The 22,761-nt window shown below is 35.6% G+C and overlaps 1 protein-coding gene across 2 annotated transcripts in view; it reads left to right on the top strand.

The window, feature by feature from the left end:
• Positions 1-22,761, top strand: part of S1P (membrane-bound transcription factor site-1 protease) — a 480,656-nt gene that overhangs the window by 24,182 nt on the left and 433,713 nt on the right. For both annotated transcript variants that reach the window (XM_090401757.1, XM_090401758.1), the window contains one exon: positions 14,498-14,871. In XM_090401757.1, coding sequence (XP_090257883.1) covers positions 14,646-14,871 — 226 coding nt within the window. In that variant the 5' untranslated portion in view covers positions 14,498-14,645. The remainder of the gene's footprint in view (positions 1-14,497; positions 14,872-22,761) is intronic.

The raw sequence follows: 22,761 nt of genomic DNA, 5'->3' as shown, positions 1-22,761 counted from the left end.
TATTATTATTATCCAGACCTCCATGGAGTCAAAAGGGTCGTCGTGGGAGGTCGTTTTTAGGAAACACAAAGTTTATCATACCACTCCTTGAACCCATTGACCGTTCCTGCTCTAACCACTCTCTCAGGCAATGCATTCCACAGTTCAACCAGCCTCCATGCAAAGAAACCCCACCTCACCCTCTTGCTCACAGCCTCCTTTTTTAACTTCCAGGGATGGCCCCTTGTCATCAGTCCTTCCCTTTGTTCGACCAAACAAAAGAACTCCCCAATGTCTACCCTGTAACTTCCTCTCAACAGTTTAAAAGTCTTGATCATATTACTTCTCCTTCTTCTATCCATCAAATTCTGCAGTTCACATTCCCTCAGTCGATCCTAGTAACTGACATTGTGCAGTCCTGAAACCATCTTTCTTATCTGCCTCTGTACCCTTTCCACAGTTAATTTATTCCCTTCAAATCCTGGGGACCAAACCTGAGAACATTAGTCTAAGTGTGGTCTGATCAGGGTCTTATACAATGGAATGATAACTTTTATCTCTGCAGGTCAGCGTTCTTCCAGTATGGCCTCAATCCTCTGGGTTACCTTCACCACCTTTGCAATATGCTCCCTGAATTTCAGTTTTCTATCAAACATCACCCCCGAGATCTCTTGTTTTTCTTACTTCCTCCAGTATAGCTCCTCCAATCGAGTATGCATCCTCCCATCAATGGTTCCCAGACTTCAAGACTTTACATTTTGCTGCATTAAACTGACACCCCTCCCCCCATTCATTTGCCCATCTGTCTAGTTTATTCAAATCCTCTTGCAGGGCTGCCGCATCTGCACTATTACTGATAACCCTTCCCAGCTTCACATCATCCAAAAAGAACTGAATATCTCCTTGCAATCCATTGACAATGTCATTGATATAAAGGTTGAACAACACAGGTCTGAGTACTGAGCCCTGTGGAACACCACTTGTAACCTTCTGCCTCCTTGATATTGCCCGACCATACACAATTCTCTGATACCTATCAGACAGCCAATCCTGATAGGTATCAGAGAGTTGTGTATGACATCTACACCCATGTGCTGCAACTTAAATATCAGCTTATCATGTGGCACCCTGTCAAATGCCTTCGCTAAGCCTAAGAAAATGGCAGTATATGCCTTTCCCTCATCTAATGCTCTTGTAACTTTATCATAAAAGGCTAGCATATTGCTAAAACAAGAGTGCCCCTTCACAAATCCATGTTGATTCTCACAAATAACATTACCCTCATCTGCCGAATGCTGTATATAGTCCCTCACTAATTTCTCAAAGACCTTAACAACTACTGATGACACACAAACTGGCCTATAATTAGACACTTCCAGTCTGCTACCACCTTGTGCAGCAGCATTATCTTACCTTCCTTCCATTCCTTGAGTACCTTTCCCACAGCCAGACTTTTATTGAAGAGCCAGGTCAACGGAGTGTCAGTTCTTTAGCATGTTCTCTCAAAACCAGTGGTGAAATACCATCCAGTCACGCAGCTTTACTGGTATCAAGAGTACTCAGTATTTGGAACACACTCCTCTTGCACCTTTAAACCCTGAATCTGCCCTATCCCTCTAGTATTAAAACCTTCTTCCCCAGGATGAAATACTCCAATTAAATGCTCATTGAACAACTCCACTATGTCCTCTGCACCAGTTGCTCTATTCCCATTTTTATCCTGCAATGTCATTCTTCCACAATCATTTCTCCTCCTATTGGCCACATAGCTAAAAAGTTCCCTAGGTAAAAAGTTCCCAAATCTTAGTGCCAATTTGGATCTTAGTAAACAAAGAATGTCCAAAATTAGTAACAACAAGAGTAAATGCTGTGTCACTGGAAACTGTATGTTATTGTTTTAACTAAGTGAATAGGAAGCCTTTGTTTACAGCTCTGTGTATGACAACCTTCAAGGTCATTGTTAAGAGGATCATCACGGTTCAAACAAGGTTCCGCTGTCTGACAAATTGGATTTTTGAAGTGCACTAGGAGAAGAAAGAAATGGTCGGATTTAGTAAGAGATCAAGGAGTCATGCTGAATTCTTTGGGGGTCTCAACCCTTCATACATGGTCCCAGAGAAGGAGAAATAAAAGGGCATAGATGAGGACATCAATATCGGCAGTCGGAAATAGAGGACACGACTATACGGCTAGGACATGCCAGAAGTCGGGGAGAAGCAGAGAAGAGAGGGACGCCGGTCCACCTAAGGTTGTCTAGCTCTAAGACGTTACCAGAAGCTATTACCCGAGGAGCAGACTTCAGTGTCTGGAGAAGAATGCACTACCATCTGAACGAGACTGCATAACCCTTCTCCGGAGCGTCCTGGAAATAAGTGTTCCAAAACCCCACCAACACCTTGATGAGACCCTGGTGAAGCAAGACACTGTAGGAAGAAATATAAAGCCGAGACGGAAGAAAAGTTTGAGAATTCTAGAGCGGAAACCTTGAATGAGTGCGCGACACAGATGACACAGCCTATGTGAGTTTGTTCCATTTATATGTTCTATATTTCTTTTATGTAATCTAGGAGAAATAATTTAGATGGACTGATAAGATATAAGGTACTGGGAATAAGCAGCGTCTATAAGGAAGCTTTTTGGCTTGTTAGTAATTGGGATACACTTGTGTAGTAACTTGGTATAACACATTAATTTACTTTTGAATAGATTAGAATTTTTATTCCATAAGCAGAGAAGTAAAATGAATATTTATGCTGTATAGTTTGTTTAGAATTGCAAACGGAAATTTTTTAGCACTAAATTTTAACGGATAGGTAGAGAGAGTAACCTCCATATCGTTTAATTGATGTACTTTTGTATTAGTGAAAATAAATGTGTTTCAGTTATATGTCAACAGAGTGCTGCCTGATCTTTTGAATTCTAATGTACTGTTTCTAAATAAACTCAGACCTGAGAGCGGGAAACAAATAAGGTATTAGAAGCGAAATTTAAGTGCATGTGCACCATGATTGTTTATTCTATTTTATTTGAAGGAATTTATGCTAGAGAGAGAGAGAGATAGAGATGTGCCGGCTGTATTACTGAGTCTTATGCTGAGAAAGGAATACTGGTCACGCAGTCTAAACAAATACATTTTCCAGTACTCTTAGGCATACGACAAGTAGTGCGAAAAGTGGATAAATTTTGTACGAAAGAGTAAGTCACTAAGGAGACATAAGATAGAATAAGAAACTAGCAACGGAAAGTAAGCAGAGAATAAAATAAGATATTACAAACGGTGCAGATTAAAGATATAAAATTTACAATAACAGTAAATAAGTAAACTAAAAACGAAAGGAAGTAAACAAAAATAGAGCCACTTTTACAAAGTCACAGCCGACAACATAATAAAGACATAGTAATAATATAAAGAGGCAGACATAGAGAAACGTTTACAATAAAGGCAAAAATAAAGCAACGTTTACAATGGTGCAGTAGCCAACAGGATAAATCCTGTTGGCTACTGCACCATTTTCAATACTACTCACTGTTTTCAATCTCAATTTGGATTGAAACAGTTTTGTAAAAAGATCAGGCGACTAAGTATAACCAGAAAGTATGTATATATTGTAAGAAAAGTTTAAAGCATGAATGTGTATAGCATGAATTCGGAAGCCACAAATGGTAACACGATGGGAGACATAAACTCTATAATCAGACGTGAGGTAGAGAGATTACACCAATGTCTGATGAATAAACTTGACTCTGCTCTCAAACAATTACAAGAAATCAGAGCAAAACCATCCACGGAGACTTCACGTCATGAACGAATAGGTAATGAGGAGGCAAGCAGAAAGGAAACACGGTAATGTTATAACGTCAACAAGTTTGGGCACATTGCCCGATACTGTTTTCGGAATAGGAGGAACCTTAATAGATAAACACACTTTGACTCAAAAATGCAGGTTACTCGCCACCATCCCACCAGCAGATCAAGGAAATTAAGAAGAGAATTTAAGGAACAACGCACTAAACCCATGACTGTCATTCAAGGAAGAAATAAGGGGAATACATGGTGATGTTTTGTTAGACACTGGATCCCAAGTTTCGGTAATAACTGGATCTCTTCAAAATATTGAGATCCAGAGTATCTAACTGTGTTACAAGACTGAAGAAACCTGTTAAGGTAAATGGAATCGCAAATCCCACTATTTATGTGCCAAGGAAATTAAAAGTGAACATCTGGTTGCCCGGTTTCGGTTTGAATGTCTTACTTGAGCCACTCATTCTCCCAGAGACCTCTCGACTTAGGGCTCAACTGATACTGGGAACCGACTTTTTAAAGAGTCGCAGTTTTTCATGTAATTTCAGCACCCAGGAAGTTTCCTTGATGGGAGTAAAGCAGGCTACTCGTATATTTCGAACAGATAGAGTCAGTGAGACTAGCAGGAAGAACAGCCACAACGATAGAGGTAATAAACAAGCTGAAGTGAGTAGGAAGGTTAGCGATAGGGAACAAAGTGATCCCTCAGTAATTGGAAAAGATGACATGGAAAAAACTTTTCACATCTCAAGTGTGAATGTGGCAGTAAGTCAAGAGGAAGATATAGAACTCACAGGAAGTAATGATAAAGGTTTAGTGGAAATCAACCTTATAGAGAAAGAAGGGAGCGATGATAGTCCAGGCTACATGCAATTACATACCCTAGCTAAACTACGGAGAATTCAAGAGACGAAAGGAAGTAAGACAAATGACTGCCCTAATTTTGGAAGAAAAAGGAGAGCAGGGTATCAGAAAGGGAATAAATGCACAAGGAATGATGACAATCATGAGTCTCACAACATCAATCGCAGAGAGAGCCCACAGATCAGACTGACTGCGTTCCCAGCTCAAAATCAGATGACAAACCTGAGTATTGTCCGACCAAGAGAATGCATGAAACACAACAGAGAAACACTGTAAAGAAAAAATTTTCATCCACATTTCATGGCTTAAAATTTTTTCATGAAGGGCCTTTGTAAAATTCGATGTAGCTTGAAATTTTGCAAGCTCTTTACATCGACTTTTACAGAGGTCACATCTCTAAAGATTGTGTTGTAAAAATAACCTTTGTATAAAGAATATATATAATCTGTTAGTAACAACAAGAGTAAATGCTGTGTCACTGGAAACTGTATGTTATTGTTTTAACTAAGTGCATAGGAAGCCTTTGTTTACAGCCCTGTGTATGCCCACCTTCAAGGTCATCGTTAAAAGGGTCGGTATGGTTCAAACAAGGTTCCACTGTCCGACAAATCGGATTTTTGAAGTGCACTCGGAGAAGAAAGAAATGGTCGGTTTTAGTAAGAGATCAAGGAGTCGTGCCGAATTCTTTGGGGGTCTCAACCCTTCATACATGGTCCTGGAGAAGGAGAAATAAAAGGGTGTAGACGAGAACATCGATATTGGCAGTCGGAAATAGAGGACACGACTATACAGCTAGGGCACGCCAAGAGTCGGAGAGAAGCAGAGAAGAGAAGTACGCCGGTCCACCTAAGGCTGTCTAGATCTAGGACGTTGCTGTGGAAGTTGCCTGAAGCTATTACCCGAGGAGCGGACTTCAGCGCCTGGCGAAGAATGCGCTGCCATCTGAATGAGACTGTATAAGCTCCGCACGTTGGCTCCCCCTCACCCGAGCCCATGAGTCCCGGAAACAAGCGTTCCAAAACCTCGCCAACACCTTGATGAGACGCTGGTGAAGCAAGACACTGTAGGAAGAAATATAAGGCCTGAGATGGAAGAAAACTTTGAGAACTCTAGAGCAGAATTTGAATGAGTGCACGACACAGATGACAGAGCCTATGTGAGTTTGTTCCATTTATATGTTCTATATTTCTTTTATGTAATCTAGAAGAAATAATTTAGGTGGACTGATAAGATATAAGGTTCTAGGAATAAGCAGGGTCTATAAGGAAGCTTTTTGGCTTGTTAGTAATTGGGATGCACTTGTGTAATAACTTGGTATAAAAATTAATTTCCTTTTGAATAGATTAGCATTTTTATTCAATGAGCAGAGAAGTAAAATGAATATTTATGCTGTATAGTTTGTTTAGAATTGCAAAAGGGAAGTTTTTTAACGCTAAATTTTAACGGATAAGCAGGGAGAGTAAAACTTCCTGTCTTTTAATTGATGTACTTTTGTATTAGTGAAAATAAATGTTTCAATTATATGTTAACAGAATGTCGCCTGATCTTTTGAATTGCAATGCATTGTTTCTAAATAAACTCAGACCTGAGAGCGGGAAACAAATAAGCTATTAGAAGCGATATTTAAGTGCATGACTGTTTATTTGAAGGAATTTATGCTAGAGAGAGAGAGATCTGCCGGCCGTATTACTGAGTCTTATGCCGAGAAAAGAATACTGGTGGTGCAGTCTAAACAAATAAATTTTCCAGTACTCTTAGGCTTATGACAAGTAGTGCAAAAGGTGGATAAATTTTGTACGAAAAAGTAAGTCACTAAGGAAACTTAAGAAACTAGCAAAGATAGAGAATAAAATAAGATATTACAAAGGCGCAGCAGATTAAAGATATAAAATTTACAATAAACAGTAAATAAGTAAACTAAAAACTGTAAGTAAACAAAAATAGAGCAACTTTTACAAAGGTGCAGCCGATAAGATAATAATGAAATAGTAATAATATAAAGAGGCAGATATAGTGAAACGTTTACAATAAAGGCAAAAATAGAGCAATGTTTACACTTGCATGTCTATTCATCTTCCAAGTCAAGACCACATGGTTACTCTCTCCAACTGGTGGGAGAGATGTCATCTCACTTATTATCAGCTCTTCTGACGCTATGACCAAATCCAAAACTCCTGAACCTTTTGTTCTCTCTATTACATGTTGCCTAAGACATTTGTCCCTCAAGAATTCTAGAAATTCCATCCCTTATTACTACATGCATTTTCCTCTTCCCAGCTTTTACTGCTGTAATTAAATCTCCCATAACAATCATTCTTCTTGCACTTGCCAAGCCCAACTGCCGAAACATCTCCTGCTCCCCATCCTCTGTGCTCCCTGGTTTATAGCAACACCCCACTAAATATCCTTTCTTGGCCACTTCTACCTCACACCATGTGCTTTCAAAACCATTAGTGTCACTGCCTTCCAAAGCCTCCACTCTTAGAGGACATAAGTCATCACTTATCATAAGCAGTACTCCACCACCACATTTTCCTTTCCTATCCTGCCGAAAAATGCTGTACCCTTCCACTTCAATTCCTGTTATTATATCATTCTCTGTCAACCACATCTCAGAGATCCCAATAATCTTTGGCCAGGCTGACACTATCAGCACCACCAATTCATCTCCTTTATTTCGAATACTCCTGGCATTAGTATAAAGCAGCAATTTTCAACCGGTGCGCCGTGACACATTGGTGTGCTGCGAGAGGTATTCAGGTGTGCCGCGAGAATTGTGACAACAAATTTATTGAAAGAAATAATGTCATAATTTGCGCATTTATTCCCTTGAAGCTCCCAAAAAGGATAAGTAATTACTATTATTAATATCTTCTGTATGTAAATCAATCAAAATTATGCCTATTTTTTTGCCAGATTATCAAAAAAATTAAAAGAATATATTTTTTGTGTGCCGCAGAATTTTAATAATTAATCTAGGTGTGCCATATTATTAAAAAGGTTCAAAATCACTGGTATAGAGCATAAAAATGTCACTGAGCTCTCGACCCCACTGGAATCAGTGTTTACCTGATGTCGTCCCCCTTCCCCCAGGCACCCATTCCCACAAGAGGCCACCCCTGCTACCATCCACCCTGGGAATTCTAGTTTCTCTGCATTGACACACTGACTCGTTCAGAAAACAGCAATCTCTCCAGATGCCTTTGTCCTTCCTCATTCAAATGCAAGCAGTGTCCCTCTGTCCTCAAATGCCCTTCAAGCATCCACATATTCCAATCCTCTCTTCTGACACATTCTGGCTATTATGCTATTCAGTATTACTGCTCTTCTGCTCAACTCGTCACTATCATACCTGGGCAACACACACACAATCTTCCCTCTCTGCGTTTTCTTTTACACAACTTCAAACAAGAATCTCAGATCTCTCGCCGCCCGATTTATGCTGCCTCTCAAATCGTTCGTGCCCACCATCACAATCATTTCATCCATCCTTTCACCCCTCTTAATTGCCATAGCCACATTTTCTATCATTCCTCCAGGCAAACTCATCTCTGGCATCCTATCTTGCACACCTGAGATCATCGAATCTCCATACATCACACCTCTAACCATTCTGTTCCTTGATTGCTCACCTGCATCCCTCACTCTCTCTCTCTCTCTCTCTCTGTGTTCCCTTACTTACCTGCTGTCCTGGCATCACTCTGTCCCTGGTTCCAACACTCTTTCATATTTCCTCTCTCTCTGACTGTTTCCATTCTCCCCTCCTCTATCATTTCTATAACTCTCTCTCACTCCCTCTCTTCGAGTGTTTCTATTCTCTCCTCTCCTCTTCTAGCATTCCCATACCTCTCTCTCATTCCCTCTCTCCCACTGCTTCTATTCTCTCTTCTGTCTTTCCCAAAACTTTCTCTCACTCTTACTCTGATTCACCTTACATTCATCTCTTCCATTTTCCTAATCTCATCTTTCATACTTCTCATCTCATTCACAAGACATTCCACCTCCTCTTTCTGCTCATCTATAATTAGTCACTCTTACTCGCCATTGATTTATCCAATCAAAACCATCTCTGAAAACTTCACAGTCATTTAAGCCTTCCACACTCCTGACTCTTATTTTCTCATTCATGTTTCGCTCGTCATTCTCTCCTATCACACTACTCATCTCCCGACATTCATTTCTCGTCCCTGAAGCAACTAGATCGGTTATCGAAATATCTGATTCATTGATTTCCTCCCACTGCATTGCATTTTGCGCATATACCCACTCCCACTTCTCTCACCTGCCACAAACTCCCGGGAAGCATACATGCCGCAAACACTTCATGCCACAAAGTCCTTTATTATGTTACGTATAATAGAGTTCTTAAATGGCAGCGGTCTTGGTGATTGCAGCTGCGTCTGCCATCATTCCTTACTGCCAAGTAACTACTAAACTAATCGCTAAAATATATATGGACGCTATATAAACACCGTATCATAGATATATAAATATAAATGCTATATTCAACTATACTAGATAGCGAAAACTTCTCTTCCACTGCAAATGCTGCCAACTGTGACCTCGCCTTCTCGGTAACCCAAAAAATACATTTATATTTCACAATTTATTCGTGAAATATAAATAACTAATCAGCAATAAACAGTAATTGTATTCTTTTGGTAGTTCAGTAAATAACTACAAGGAGGGACTAATCCAGTGATCAGGTGATTCATCTAGGCATGCCATAAATACATGTGGGTTGACAGAACAGCAAATCATCTTGTAAAATTTGTTGTGCTTGTTATGTATATTTATTTCTGTGTTTTATTTATATTTTGCTTGGTTTTCTAAGAACTTTCTTTTATTCACTGATGATCAATATACATTTTTACATAGTAATATATACATAAATAATTTCTTTTAAAAATTGAGACATAAGAGGAAGAATTGGAGTGATGACAAGAGGCCATCCCTGGAAGTTACGAAAGGAAACTGTGAGCAAGAGGGTAAGGAGTGGTTTCTTTGTGTGGAGGGTGGTTGAGCCGTGGAATGCATTGCCTGATGGAGTGGTGGGAGCGAGAACGGTCAGTGAGTTTAAAGAGTGGTATGATAGACTTTGTGTTTCTCAGGGGGGGACCTCCCCTCAGTGAGTCTTGACAGACTTTATGTCTTAGGAAGGACCTCCCTCGATGAGTCTTTTGACTCCTTGGAGGCCTGAATAATAATAATAATAATAATAATAATAATAATTCATCATAAAATATTATTACCGGAATCACTTATTTTTAATTTAATTTAAATTTAAAAAAAAGATAACAATTCAATTGAAAGCATGTGATATTATGTGCACTATCTGCATTAATAGATATTCAGAATAAATTAAAATAAAATAATTTAGTTACTAAATTATTTTTAAATATAAAGACAAAAATTAATTACAAATTAAAGAACACATGAATGATGAGTATTAGTCAGTATAACTTCCCAAAATTTAGAATGTTTTAGGCAATCATTTTTGTTCAGGTTGTTCAACTGAATCCTGTGTTTTGCAGATAATGCGTGGCTTGCTAAACTGGATTTGTTGGGTTCTTTACGTGAAATGTATTCCTGATGTTCTCCAAAATGAATTTGTGCAGAACAACCAGTTTGTTCATAATAACATAAGCCGCAAGAGCAGGGAATTCTGTAAACTCTGGGATAAGAAAGAGGAGGATGTTTGTCTTTAAGTGAGATAAGGAAGGTATTACGTTTACAAAGTGGATGGAAAGAGATTTGCAAGTTAATCTGTCAAAGTAATCTTGCTATTTTTTCTGAAAGTCCTTTAATATATGGAATACTTCTTCTTCTTCTTCCTATCATGGAATATAGGCCATGTGGCCTGTTCCGGTCTCATGCCATCTCTTTCTTGGTCTTCCGATTCTTCTTTTTCCATTTATTTTGTATCTGTATAATATTTTTGGTAGTCTGCTGTTGTCCATTCGATTTAAATGTTCTAGCCATTTTTGTTTATACTGTCTTATGTAGTAATTAATTGGTTTGATTTTTAGGGATTGTAAGATTTCTTCATTTGTTTTGTGGTCCCACTTGGTATATCCAGCTGTTTTTCTGAGGAACTTCATTTCTGCTGTTTGAATTCGTTTTTCATCTTTCCTTTTCATGGTCCATGTTTCGCTTCCGTATAGTAGAGTTGGTTTTGACAAGACATTATATCTGATTCTAGTGTGTTTTTGTACCAGGGATGGCTTAAATATACTATTTATTATGCCATTTACTTTGACGAAGTTTGATATTTTAGTGTCTATGTCTTTTTCTTCTTCGTATGATAGATCACATCCCAAGTATCTGAAAGTGTGTACTTGTTCTAGTATTTTATTATCTATCACTATTTTACTTCTTATTGGGTTTTCTCCTTTGAATGCCATTATTTTTGTTTTTTCTTTGGATATTGTCATATTATATTGCTTTGAGATCATTAAAATCATTTAATGATTTTAATGATCTTTGTAAGTCATCTTCTGATGTAGCTAATACTATTTGATCATCTGCAAATAGTACTGTATCTATCTTCATTTGCAGGGTCATTTGTATACCAAATGGGTTATGCTGTTTCCAGATTGTTAATATTTCATTTATATATATATTGAAAAGCAGAGGTGAGAGGGTACATCCTTGTCGTACTCCTCTTGACATATCTTTCCATTCTGAGGTGTGTTCTAATTTAACTGCTATTTTATTTCCTGTATATATTTCTTGAATAGATTGTAAAAGTTGGTTTGGTATGTTTAAATTGGTTAATATTTTAAACAATTTTTGTCGACTAATTTTGTCAAACGCTTTTTCATAATCAATAAACGCCACATGTGTTTCTTTTTGAAATTCTCTTCTCTTTTCTATTAATAATTTTAAAGTAAAAATTGGATCTATGCAGGATCGGCCTTTTCGGAAGCCATTTTGTTCTTCTAGTAATTTGTTTTCTACAATGCTGCTTAGTTTCTCTTTTAATATTCCTGCATATATTTTATATCCTGTATTCAGCAGGCTAATTCCCCTATAATTATTGCAATTGTCTTTATTTCCTTTTTTATAGATTGGGATGACCAGTGCTTCCAAGAGTTAGGGGTTTTTCCGGACATCCAAACCATATTAAAAAATTTCAAAAGTCTTTCATTAAATTTTTCACCTGCATTTTTGTATAGTTCTATATTTATATTGTCTTCTCCTGGTGTTTTCCTATTTTTCATCTTCTTTATTATATTTTTCAGTTCTAACATTGTGATATTTTCTATTAGGTCATTCTTTGTCTTATAAAATTTTAATTCATTGTTCTCATCTGTCCAGAGCTTTTGGAAATATGTCACCCATTTTTCTAAATCTATTGTTTGTATTTTTATCTTTTCTTTTATTTCTTTATTCATGTATTTTATTACTTTATAGGTTTTGGGTTGTGGCTTAAATAAATCCTTTTCTAGTTCTGTTACGAAATTGTTCCATCTTTCTCTATGTTTTTTCCTTACTTCTCGTTTTGCAATTGCACTATTTCTTTTATACTCTATTTCTGCTTCTATTGTTTTGGAATTTAGCCATTTCTGGTAACTGTCCTTTTTGGTTTTTATTATATTTTCTATTTCTTTGTTCCAGTCTTGTAGTCCTCTTTTTCTAATCCATTTGTGCTTTATTCCTAAGGTTTCTGTTGCTGCTTTTGTGAGAATTTGTTTCAAATTTTCCCATTCATCTTCTATGTCACTTGATTCATGTGTGGTTTCTGTTTTTAAGTTTGTGCATTTTTGATATTGTAGTCTAACTTGAGAATCCTGTAATGAAGAAATTTTGTAGCTCGGCTGGTAAGAATTTTCAATTCTATGTGTTTTTAGTCACTTTGGTTTAAAACGAATTTTTGCTGATACCATATAATGATCAGAGTTTAATTCAAAGCCTCGATATGCTCTTACGTCTAAAATTAACTCCGCTAATTTAAAATTTGTGATAACGTAGTCATTTACTGATTTGTATCCTCTGGCTGACCAAGTATATTTATGTATTTCCTTGTGTTTAAACATTGAATTCATTATTCTCATATTATTATAAATGACAAAATCGCATAATCTGCGACCATTTTGATTACATGTATCTTCGCCAAATTTACCTATGTTTGTTTTGTATTTTTTGTTTCCTATTCTGGCATTTAAATCTCCTGCTAGCAGTAAATAGTCAGTTTTGTTTGTTTTATCTATGGCTTTCTGTAATTCTTTATAAAATATATTACTGTCTTCTTCTTTTCCCTCTTCTTAATGTCTTGAGTCTAATTTCTATTAGTCTTTCATTCAAATAGTTGTAATATACAATATTGTTCTTTAGGGATTTATGTACCATAATCATTATACCTGCTTTTGCTCTTTCTTCTTTTTTTACCCCACTGTAGATTTGTATATAGTTGTTTGTTTCTTTTGTACCTTTTTGTTTTTTCTTTGTTTCTGTTACTATACATATCTTTATGTTAGCTTGGTTTAGTTGTTTATCAAGTTCTTCTTCTTTGTGTGCAATGCTTCTCACATTCCATGTTGCAATCTTCATTATGTGTTCCTTTTTCCAATTTCGTTTACCGTTTCCTGGGTTGTGGTCTTTTCCCTGACAGTCCGTCCGGCTTTTCTTTGCATGAAACTTGAAAGTATCAGAACTACCTTTATTTCTAATGATTATAATGCAAAAACTATCAAAAAAATAATAATTATGGCCATGTCCAAACCCACCTCAAGAAGAAATTACCAATTCTGGTAATTTCTTCTTGAGGTGGGTTTGGACATGGCCATAATTATTATTATTTTGATAGTTTTTGCATTATAATCATTAGAAATAAAGGTAGTTCTGATAATAAACAGTTGCTTGTTTAGAACGGAATCTGTAGAACATATTTTATGAACTCTGTCGACTAAAGATTTGAATTTAAAGGTTTGGGAAATAGTAATGGGATTCAGTGAATGTTTGATGGGAAACAGTAACAGACTTGTATAGCTGGGACCAGTAGGATAAATTGGATAGATAGCATCATTCTGCAGGATCTGTAAAGAAGAAAATGCTATTCAGAGAAGATAAATATTTTGCCCTCTTTGGTACTGTGCTCATCACAGTACCAAAGAGGGCAAAATGAGATGACAAGACGAAAGTAGTCAGGCAAAAGGAAATCCTAGATTTTTTTTTTTTTTTTGCTGTATAGCAATTTGAAATGAAGAATGATTATGGAAGGATAACTAACTAATGGAAGGGAGGTAACAGAAGCGGACAAAAATGGTTGAGTTATTGAGTGATCCTTTGCAAGAGTTTCATACAAATGCTCATGTGAAAGATGTCAGACCATTATACGAAAAGAGGTAGATGAACTGCAGTTGCTTAGGATTTTGTAAAACCTCAGTGTATATAGCCATGGCATTGGATGGGATATTAATCCATTTATTATGAGAATATGCAAGAGAATTAGCGGTGTCTGTGACAGCTATTTGAGTAAAGTCTCAGCTCTGGCAACATGAAGGTTCCAAATGAGTGTAGGGAAAAATTCTTCATTATAATTCTATCACCATGCTCTGTTCTATGTTTCTACCTCCAGGTAAACACAGTAAAATAATTACTAAGAAAAACTCAAAACAGGTGACTACAGTTTTGAACTTTTTTGAATTGCCTTTTTGACTATTCAAATAATTTGTTTATTCGTTTTGATTTATATTTGGAAGTAGGTAGTTTCCATTATATTTTGTGACACTTGTATCTTCAGAATATACATACAATGTATACAGTTTTGTATATACTTTAAGCATAATTTTTGAAATTTTGTTTATTCATAAAAGTTCTTATGTTTTAAAGATAAAATTTTATTTTCAGGCTATATCGACAGGATGTGTTTGTGGTAAAGTCTTTAAAAAAAAAGAAGCACAAAAAAAATGTCTTTCAGGCTTGATTCTGGATGAATTGCTTATAATTATTTCTTCAACATGTTTTGTGTTTTTGTAAAAGTGACATAGTTTATTCAATGAATACAGTGACCCACATAAAAGATATGTGGTTTAAGATCAAATTACGAAGCAGGAAGAGAACATATAGGACAGAACTATGGCAATTTCCAGTTATATGGTTTCTTTTGATAAGCTACTGCCATATATCAGTACAAATTAGCATTCCTACTAATTTTAACAAGGCTCATCGTGTTCTTTCCCCAGGTGTTGTAGTCGATTTTTCATCTACAGTTGTGGAAAATGGTGAGTACTGTATATTTTTTTATTATCGGAATCCATATTAGGTATGAGTTGCTGCCATTAAAAAAAAAATTACACACATATATTACATAAATTACACACAAATTCATATATTGAGTATTTTACATCTTGTTTTCCACCAGAGATTCACTCATACTTGTGATTATCTGATTTCACTCTCTTCATGAAGAGAAATAATGTCAGGTGTGTATGGATGTTGCTGTTTTCTGTTGTGTCCTAAAGATATTTTGTACTGAAATGCATTTTATTCCTATGAATATCCAAAATGGCTGCCCTGAATCATAGTGCTAATATTTGTTATGTTCAGAAACCTTCTAAGATCAGAGTTAAAAAAATATCACGTAGTTCATGGTTATGTAAAGCAGAATGCATTGTTGAGATGTGTTCAAAACAAGACCAGTTAGTAAAAGAAGAGAAAGAATGATAAAAGGGGAAAAAAACTTCAGATCACAATTTTATAGAAACTACATTGTGAACGGTTAACACAGTTAATGGTATATATGGTTAACATTCATGAAATATTTGAACAAAAATAAATGCTATTTGCAATATCTTGATCAGAAGTATTCCATTTGTCAATTTTTTAAGTGATTTGAATTTATATGTATGTATGTATGCATGCACTACCAGCTTCATTTAGAATCTAATCTTAATTACAGTGAGATGAGTGTGTCTTTTGTAGAATGAGTTACAAGTTATAAGAAAGTTACGTTTAATTATTATGCTGCTGCTTTCTAGTAATTTCTACTAGCACTATCAGAGCTGAGCTAAACATAGAAACCACAAGAAAATAATATGGGATTAATTAAAACATACATGCATGATAGTGACTGTATATCTATAGATTGACTTGGGGGTTGGTGGTTATTCAAAACAGTGCTTCACAGTGTAAGGAATACCAAAATTAAATACATAATTTAATAAATTTAGTTTAATCCTTTATCCAAGTGTGAGCAAACAAAGTTTGCGCCTGAAAGTATCTTCAGGACTGGAGATATAGAGGTCAATAAAGGTCGAAACTAGTCTGGGTAGTGACCCTTCCCTTAATGCATAACATTAGACATATCCGCAAGGAGATGTGTTTTGCATTATGGGAGATACTGAGATATTAGTGAGTAGCTTGCTCCACCTTTGCAAGGAGTCGCCCTGGTGTTGCACCACCTTACTCCAGTCCTGAAGATACTTTCAGGCGCAAACTTTGTTTGCTCACACTTGGATAAAGGATTAAACTAAATTTATTATATTCTAACCAAGTGAAAAATAAACTTTCAACATAAATACATAATTTATTCAGTTTATTTTATTTTATTATTATTTTTATATTGTTTCCACCCATGAAAGGCTATTTGCAAATCTATAGTACATTTTGTACTATGGGTGGACTAAGGTTTTTTTTTTTTTCTATTTTTATCATTTTACACACACACATAGGGTGTCCCATAAGTACTGAAATATTTCAATAAAATATAAAAATCAGAAAATTTGGTATATTAGAGTGTCGTTTGCATGAAAGTGAATCACAAGCAGGGGGGACTTTTTTGGTGGGGAGAAAAAAATTAGTTCCAATTTTCACTGATAGAGGGTGCTGTACAGCATGCCTCATTTGCAAATGAGAGTTCTATAAATTGCATGGTGTACCGCTAGCAGCTCTTAATGAATGTGTGCGAATTCCCAGTCATTGGGGTGAGCAGAATTATTTTTCTGAAAAGAAAAATTTCTTGCTGTGATGCTTACGTTGGTGGATAAGGCATTGTTAGTGAAGTTGTTTTATGTAAATAAGGAATCAGTGGTGGAAGCTTTACGAAAGTTTCCAATGCAGAAAAGAATGTAGAAAGATCGAGGTCCTATTACTCCTGCCAGTTTCCTTAATATGATGGTTCAAGGAAACTGGAAATTTGTCAGGTCACCCTCGCTCTGGCAGACCAGTGTTATCTGAAGCCCGTACTAACATTGCAGTATTGCAAATGAATGCCCTAGCGGCACAATCAACAAGCGCTGTAAGCAGTGCATGGGAAGCTGCAAGAATCACAGGCATAGCAAAAATATCCATATTCCGCATCCTTAGTGTGTTAAACTTATATCCATACAAGCTGCAATCTCTTCACCAGCTGTTACCAAGTGATACCACCAAGAGGGAGGAATTCGCAACGTGGGCTTTGACAAAAGTTACAGAAGATATACAACATCTTCTGGACAGATGAAGCACATTTTTCATTGCTTATGTGTATTAAACCCCATGCAACAGAAAATGTGCTTCATGGGGGTGATCTGACAAATATTTAGTTTCCTCGAAACGTTGTATTAGAGACTAGAGTCTGGCAGGAGTGATAGGACCTCGACCTTTCTTCATTCTTTTCTGTGTTCGAAACTTTCGTAAAGCTTCCACTACCAATTCTCCACTTACATAAAACCACTTCACTAACAATGCCTTATCCACCAATGCAAGCATCACAGCAAGAAATTTTTCTTTTCACAAAAATAATTCTGTTTTCGTCCCAGTGATTGGGGATTTGCATGCATTCATTACGAGCTGCCAGCAATACACCCTGCATTTTATAGAACTCTCATTTGCCTGTATTTGCAAATGAGGCATGTGGTACAGCACCCTCTATCGGTGAAAATTTGAACTAAAATTTTCTCCCTGCCAAAAAAAATCTCCCTCCTTGCGATTCACTTTCGTGCAAACTGCACTCTAATATACCAATTGTTGTGATTTTTATGAATTATTGAAACATTTCTGTATTTATGGGACACACTGTATATATTGTGTGTGTTTTTTTGTTTTAAATTTATTTTTTATATAGTGCAGAAACCCTCTCTAGAGAATAAACATGGAACTTTTTTCAAGCCACTTCAGGCTTCCAGTAAGTGGGATGGTGGTCTCACACTGGATGATGAACTGCATCTCCCACCTAAAGACAATTACAAACATCCATGTCCACAGCAGGATTCAAACTCGCAGCCTGTTGGTTGGAAAGCAGGTACACTAACCACTCGGCCAACCAGTGAAATATATTAGTAAGCTGATTGTTAATGGAAGGAACTTCATTGATTTCCAATTCACGTAGAATGGACCAGTAAAGTTTTTTTTTTTTTTTAGGATTCTCAATCTGATCAGTGATTTCTAACTGTGGATGTGGTTTTAGTTATTTCTTCAGAGGCTTTCATTCAGAAGGCAGGGTTGTTCTGAAGTGACAAAATTATTGATAAGTTTTAAGGAGAATGTTGAGACTCACATAGAAAGTTAATTCATTCTACAGTCACACTATGGTTTTAGTAATTTATTTGGAATGTCTGTTGCTACTTTCATGTAGAAAGTGAAGTTACAGAAATGTCTTGGATAAATGCAAAATATGTTTTCTTCAGTGTTCTGTAATTTAATTTTAAGATGCTAGAAGAGTTTTCACTTATGTTGCTGTCATATAGAAAGAGCACCTTTGTTTTTGGTGTTAGTCTTTCTCCTGTGTGAACCTAAGAAAGAATAAAAGTGTTGTAGGAGGCAAGAGACTAAGGTTCCAGAAGTTTTGTCCATATAGGATAATATTTTTGGTTTATGTGATTGAAAGGAAGCTGTGCACATTTAAGTGTTTTTCTTGTTGTGAACTGAAGAATACACTGGTGCTTGCTTGGTTAAATAATTGATTGGATGTTGTCTATATTTGTACCTTTTCAGTAAATTAAAGTCTTTTATTTTGGTTATAAGCATGTGAAGACTCAATCTCATAATTGATTTAATTAGTTAACAGGCTAATTTAAGAGGTTAGGTTACATATCATATATCCTGGGATACGAACCTGTGTGCAATCTGAATTTGGAGTTTAGTTTTGGTGTTTTCTTTTCATTTTGAATTTCATAGTTTAAACCAATTGGAGTTTGTGAGTGAAGGGAGAAAGTAAATACATATCCACCCCCCCACAAAAAAAATACAAATGGTGCATCGATGTTACAGATTGTTAATAGGAGAATTTTAAGTAATTAAGAAAATATGAATCATCATCATCATACTTTATTCACAATATGACACAATGTGAAAAGGGAAAAGAGATTTTACATCAAAATTAAAGATTGCAAATTATGGTCTTCCAAGTGTCTCTATATAGAGCTAATTGGTAGATATCAGATGGAATTTTACAGTTTATTGACAGTTTCACAGATGTATTGTCAAAATTGTTTGCATGGTCTTCCTGTACAGCGATTGCATCTTCTGGTAGCATTAGTATATTTTAGTAATTAAGATAACGAATAATTTAAGTAACAGGTGAAAGTTCTGGATCTCCATTACAAAATGAAGAATTTTCAAAATGTGTTAACTTGAGTTATGTTATATCAAACTTGAATGATGAATCTAATGAAAATATTGAAGCATTTTTTGAAACTGCAGAATCAGTTAAGGAAGTTGCTAGATGGTCTGAGGGATAGATACTTCTAAAGTCTAAACTGCAAGGCGAATTTAAGCATTTTCCTCAGAATTCTAGAAGGTTAAGATTAGCATCAGACTATGCAACCTTTAAAAGTATTCTGAATGAGGAATTTTCCAAAAAACATGAACTTGACCCAAACCTTACTCATGTATATGTTGCAGGGAAATGATGAAAATAGGGATTTGATCATATCCCTAAGGGATATGATCAATTCACGGAAGATGTTAAAATAACAACTCTGTGGGGTGATTTCCCTGAAGAAAGTAAGTGATTTGATCAAATCCCTTAACTGTTTTAGTGAAAAGATGAAATAATATTGTTTAGATATTAAAAGTATTTATTAAAGATGAAATAATATTGTTTAGATATTAAAAGTATTTATTAAAGATGAAATAATATTGTTTAGATATTAAAAGTATTTATTTAGTAAACCATGCATTATTAAATGTAGAATAGTTAATACAACAATAGTAATTTAAGCTGATATTTTTAAAAACAAATGTTTTTAGTGAAATTGTAAACATTTTTCGTGGATACAAGCTCCCCTCTGGCGTCCGTGCCAGCCAAACATTACGCGAGGAAGGTTGCGCGCATTTTTATTATTGTTTTCTATATTTCGAGTTTTATCAAGTACCTACCATAGAAAAATGAGTTCAGATATAGAAAAAAATCAAACTCTGACCGAATTTGTATCTGAAGAACAGTTCAATGAAACTGTCAGGACGTTTTTGAACAAGCGGCATGAAAAAGAAAAACCTTCGTGGACTCACGAAAGGATAGAAGAAGCTGTCACAATCATTAAACAATTTAAATTAGCACCACTACTTAAACTGCAACGGACACATAAACAGTACTATTATGGAAAAAAATACGACGTTATGGAAGTAGGTACTAAAAAATCTTTGATTTTGAAGAGAAAGTCTGAATTCGATCAAATTGTGAAAATAGTACCAACGGAAAATTTTTACCACATACTTCGGGAAACCCATCAGTCAACTGGCCATGGAGGAAGAGATAAAATGCTGTATAGTTTGAAATCGAAATACCTAATACCTACTTCAGTTGTACTGGAGTTTTTAAAGCTGTGCACGGTATGTCAGTCTAAAAAAAAATTTCCAAACAAAGGAATCGTTGTTTGCCCAATTGTATCTAGCGACTTCAATCATCGTGGCCAAGTCGATTTAGTTGACTTACAGTCGACACCAGATAGAAATTACAAATGGCTATTAAACTACCAGGACCACGCGACGAAATTCAGCTTTCTTCGACCGTTGACTACAAAAAGAGCTGCTGAAGTAGCAATGGAGCTATTAAAAATATTTTTGGAAGTAGGTTGTCCTCATATACTACAAAGCGACAACGGCCGTGAGTTTACGGCTGCTGTCATACAAGAATTAACAAGCCTGTGGCCAACGTGCAAAATTGTAAATGGTAGGCCTAGCCATCCAGCTAGTCAAGGATCTGTTGAGCAATCAAATCAAGATGTTGAAGCTATGTTATGTGCTTGGCTAATTGACAATGACACAAAAAATTGGGCTATAGGTTGTTACTTTGTTCAATTCCAAAAGAATTCTTCTTTTCATCGAACCATTAAACAATTACCTTACAAAGCTTTATTTGGAACAGAACCAAAAACAGGACTCCAATCTAGTCATATTTCGAAAGAGTTGCTTGAAAAACTTGTTACTGAAGAGGACTTGGATCTACTTCTTAATCAGCAGGACCATGACATTATTTTAACACCAGAAGACTACCAGCAGCTTCCTTAGAGAACAACAACACTTCAATTCCACCAGCATCTGAATTAATTGATTACAATGCTTCAACTTCAAATGATATATTAATAGTTAAATCAACCAACAATAACACTTCAATGTCACACGATCTACCGGCAGCTGATTTAATCACCAAAAGGCTATAAATTTAGAGGATCTACCAGAAATTGAATCAATTTCTTTATCGACAATAAGACAACTCAAACCAGTTAACAACTCTACTTCAACTCCTGCTTCAACAGTTAAAACATCTGTAGTGTTACTTGCATCAGAAGGGGAAGCAGCTGTCAGCAACAGTAAAGCATGTTGTGTTGTTTGTAGAATGGAATCTACTGGAGCCCATTCATGTGACATTTGTAAAAATCCGGTGCACTCAGTATGTGAGAATACAGTAGGAGAAGAAGGATATGGATCGAAAATTCTATGCTATTTATGCCAAAAAGAAGAGAGCATTAAAGATCAAAGGGAAAATGCTGCAAAACACCTGAAAAGATCAGCTGAAAAAATGAAAGAAGTTTCTTTGAAGAAATTTAAAGATGTGTTAGTGAATTCCAAGTTTTGGTGTATGTACCTAAGGTAGATAGAGGCCCATTAGATGGAAATAACATTGTGGGGATCGTATTAGATATAAAAAATAATTTATACCAAATTGGTACTTCAGTTGGAATTATAAAAGATTGGCTACCTAGAAACACTCTTCAAATAGCTACTACAACATTAAATCACAGGAACACTTCTTAAATCCTTAAAAAATTTAAGGATTTAAGAAGTGTTCCTGTGAGCAATCCATATTACAATGTAAAACAAAAAGATGTGCCTGTAAAAAAAAGTAACGCACTTTGTGACTCGAGATGCCACAAATCAACGTATTTTAATAAAAATGAATAAACATTATTATTTATTAATTAAATTCACGAAAAATGTTTAAAATTTCACTAAAAATATCCTTTTTGTTTTTAAAAATATCAGCTTAAGTACCTATTTCTTTTGTTAATTAGTTTCGAATAAATAATTTGTGTTTCAATGACTATTGTATTAACTATTCTACATTTAATAATTATTTCATCTTTTCACTAAAACAGTTAAGGGATTTGATCAAATCACTTACTTTCTTCAGGGAAATCACCCCACAGAGTTGTTATTTTAACATCTTCCGTGAATTGATCATATCCCTTAGGGATTTGATCAAATCCCTATTTTCATCATTTCCCTGCGACATATACAGATACCAAAAGAATCCGTCCCCTATTTTATGATCAGTTAACTGAAGTGTTATATTTTTAAAGGTACCTGTGGCATGACTATAAACAATAAATTACACAATAACCACAGTAATTAACTTTAATGAAATGAAAGTACAGATATTTCATACGGAAAATAACAGTACATCATCATCAGTGCGTAGAAACAAGCAAATCAAAGAAACGAGAATACAAGGTACATACAGCAGTCAGTGGTTTACCAGTTAAAAGCTGTTGCTGCATGCTAGAAATTAATATTAATAAATAATGTTATTAAAAATTGGAACAATTGTCTCTCTCTTATTCTTATTTGTATTCTCTATGTAATCATCAAAAATAGTTTTTAATAATATTATTTATTAATATTAATTTCTAGCCACAGCAACAGTTTTTAATTGGTAAACCACTGACTGCTGTATGTACCTTGTATTCCTG

Source organism: Typopeltis vanoorti, chromosome 12 (genome assembly GCF_054136105.1).
Source record: "Typopeltis vanoorti isolate ZY-2024b chromosome 12, IOZ_Tvanoo_1.0, whole genome shotgun sequence".
In the NCBI taxonomy this organism is placed as follows: Eukaryota; Metazoa; Arthropoda; class Arachnida; order Uropygi; family Thelyphonidae; genus Typopeltis; species Typopeltis vanoorti.
Note: the sequence above shows the minus strand (reverse complement) of the source record. Positions and strands in the feature narration are given on the sequence as shown.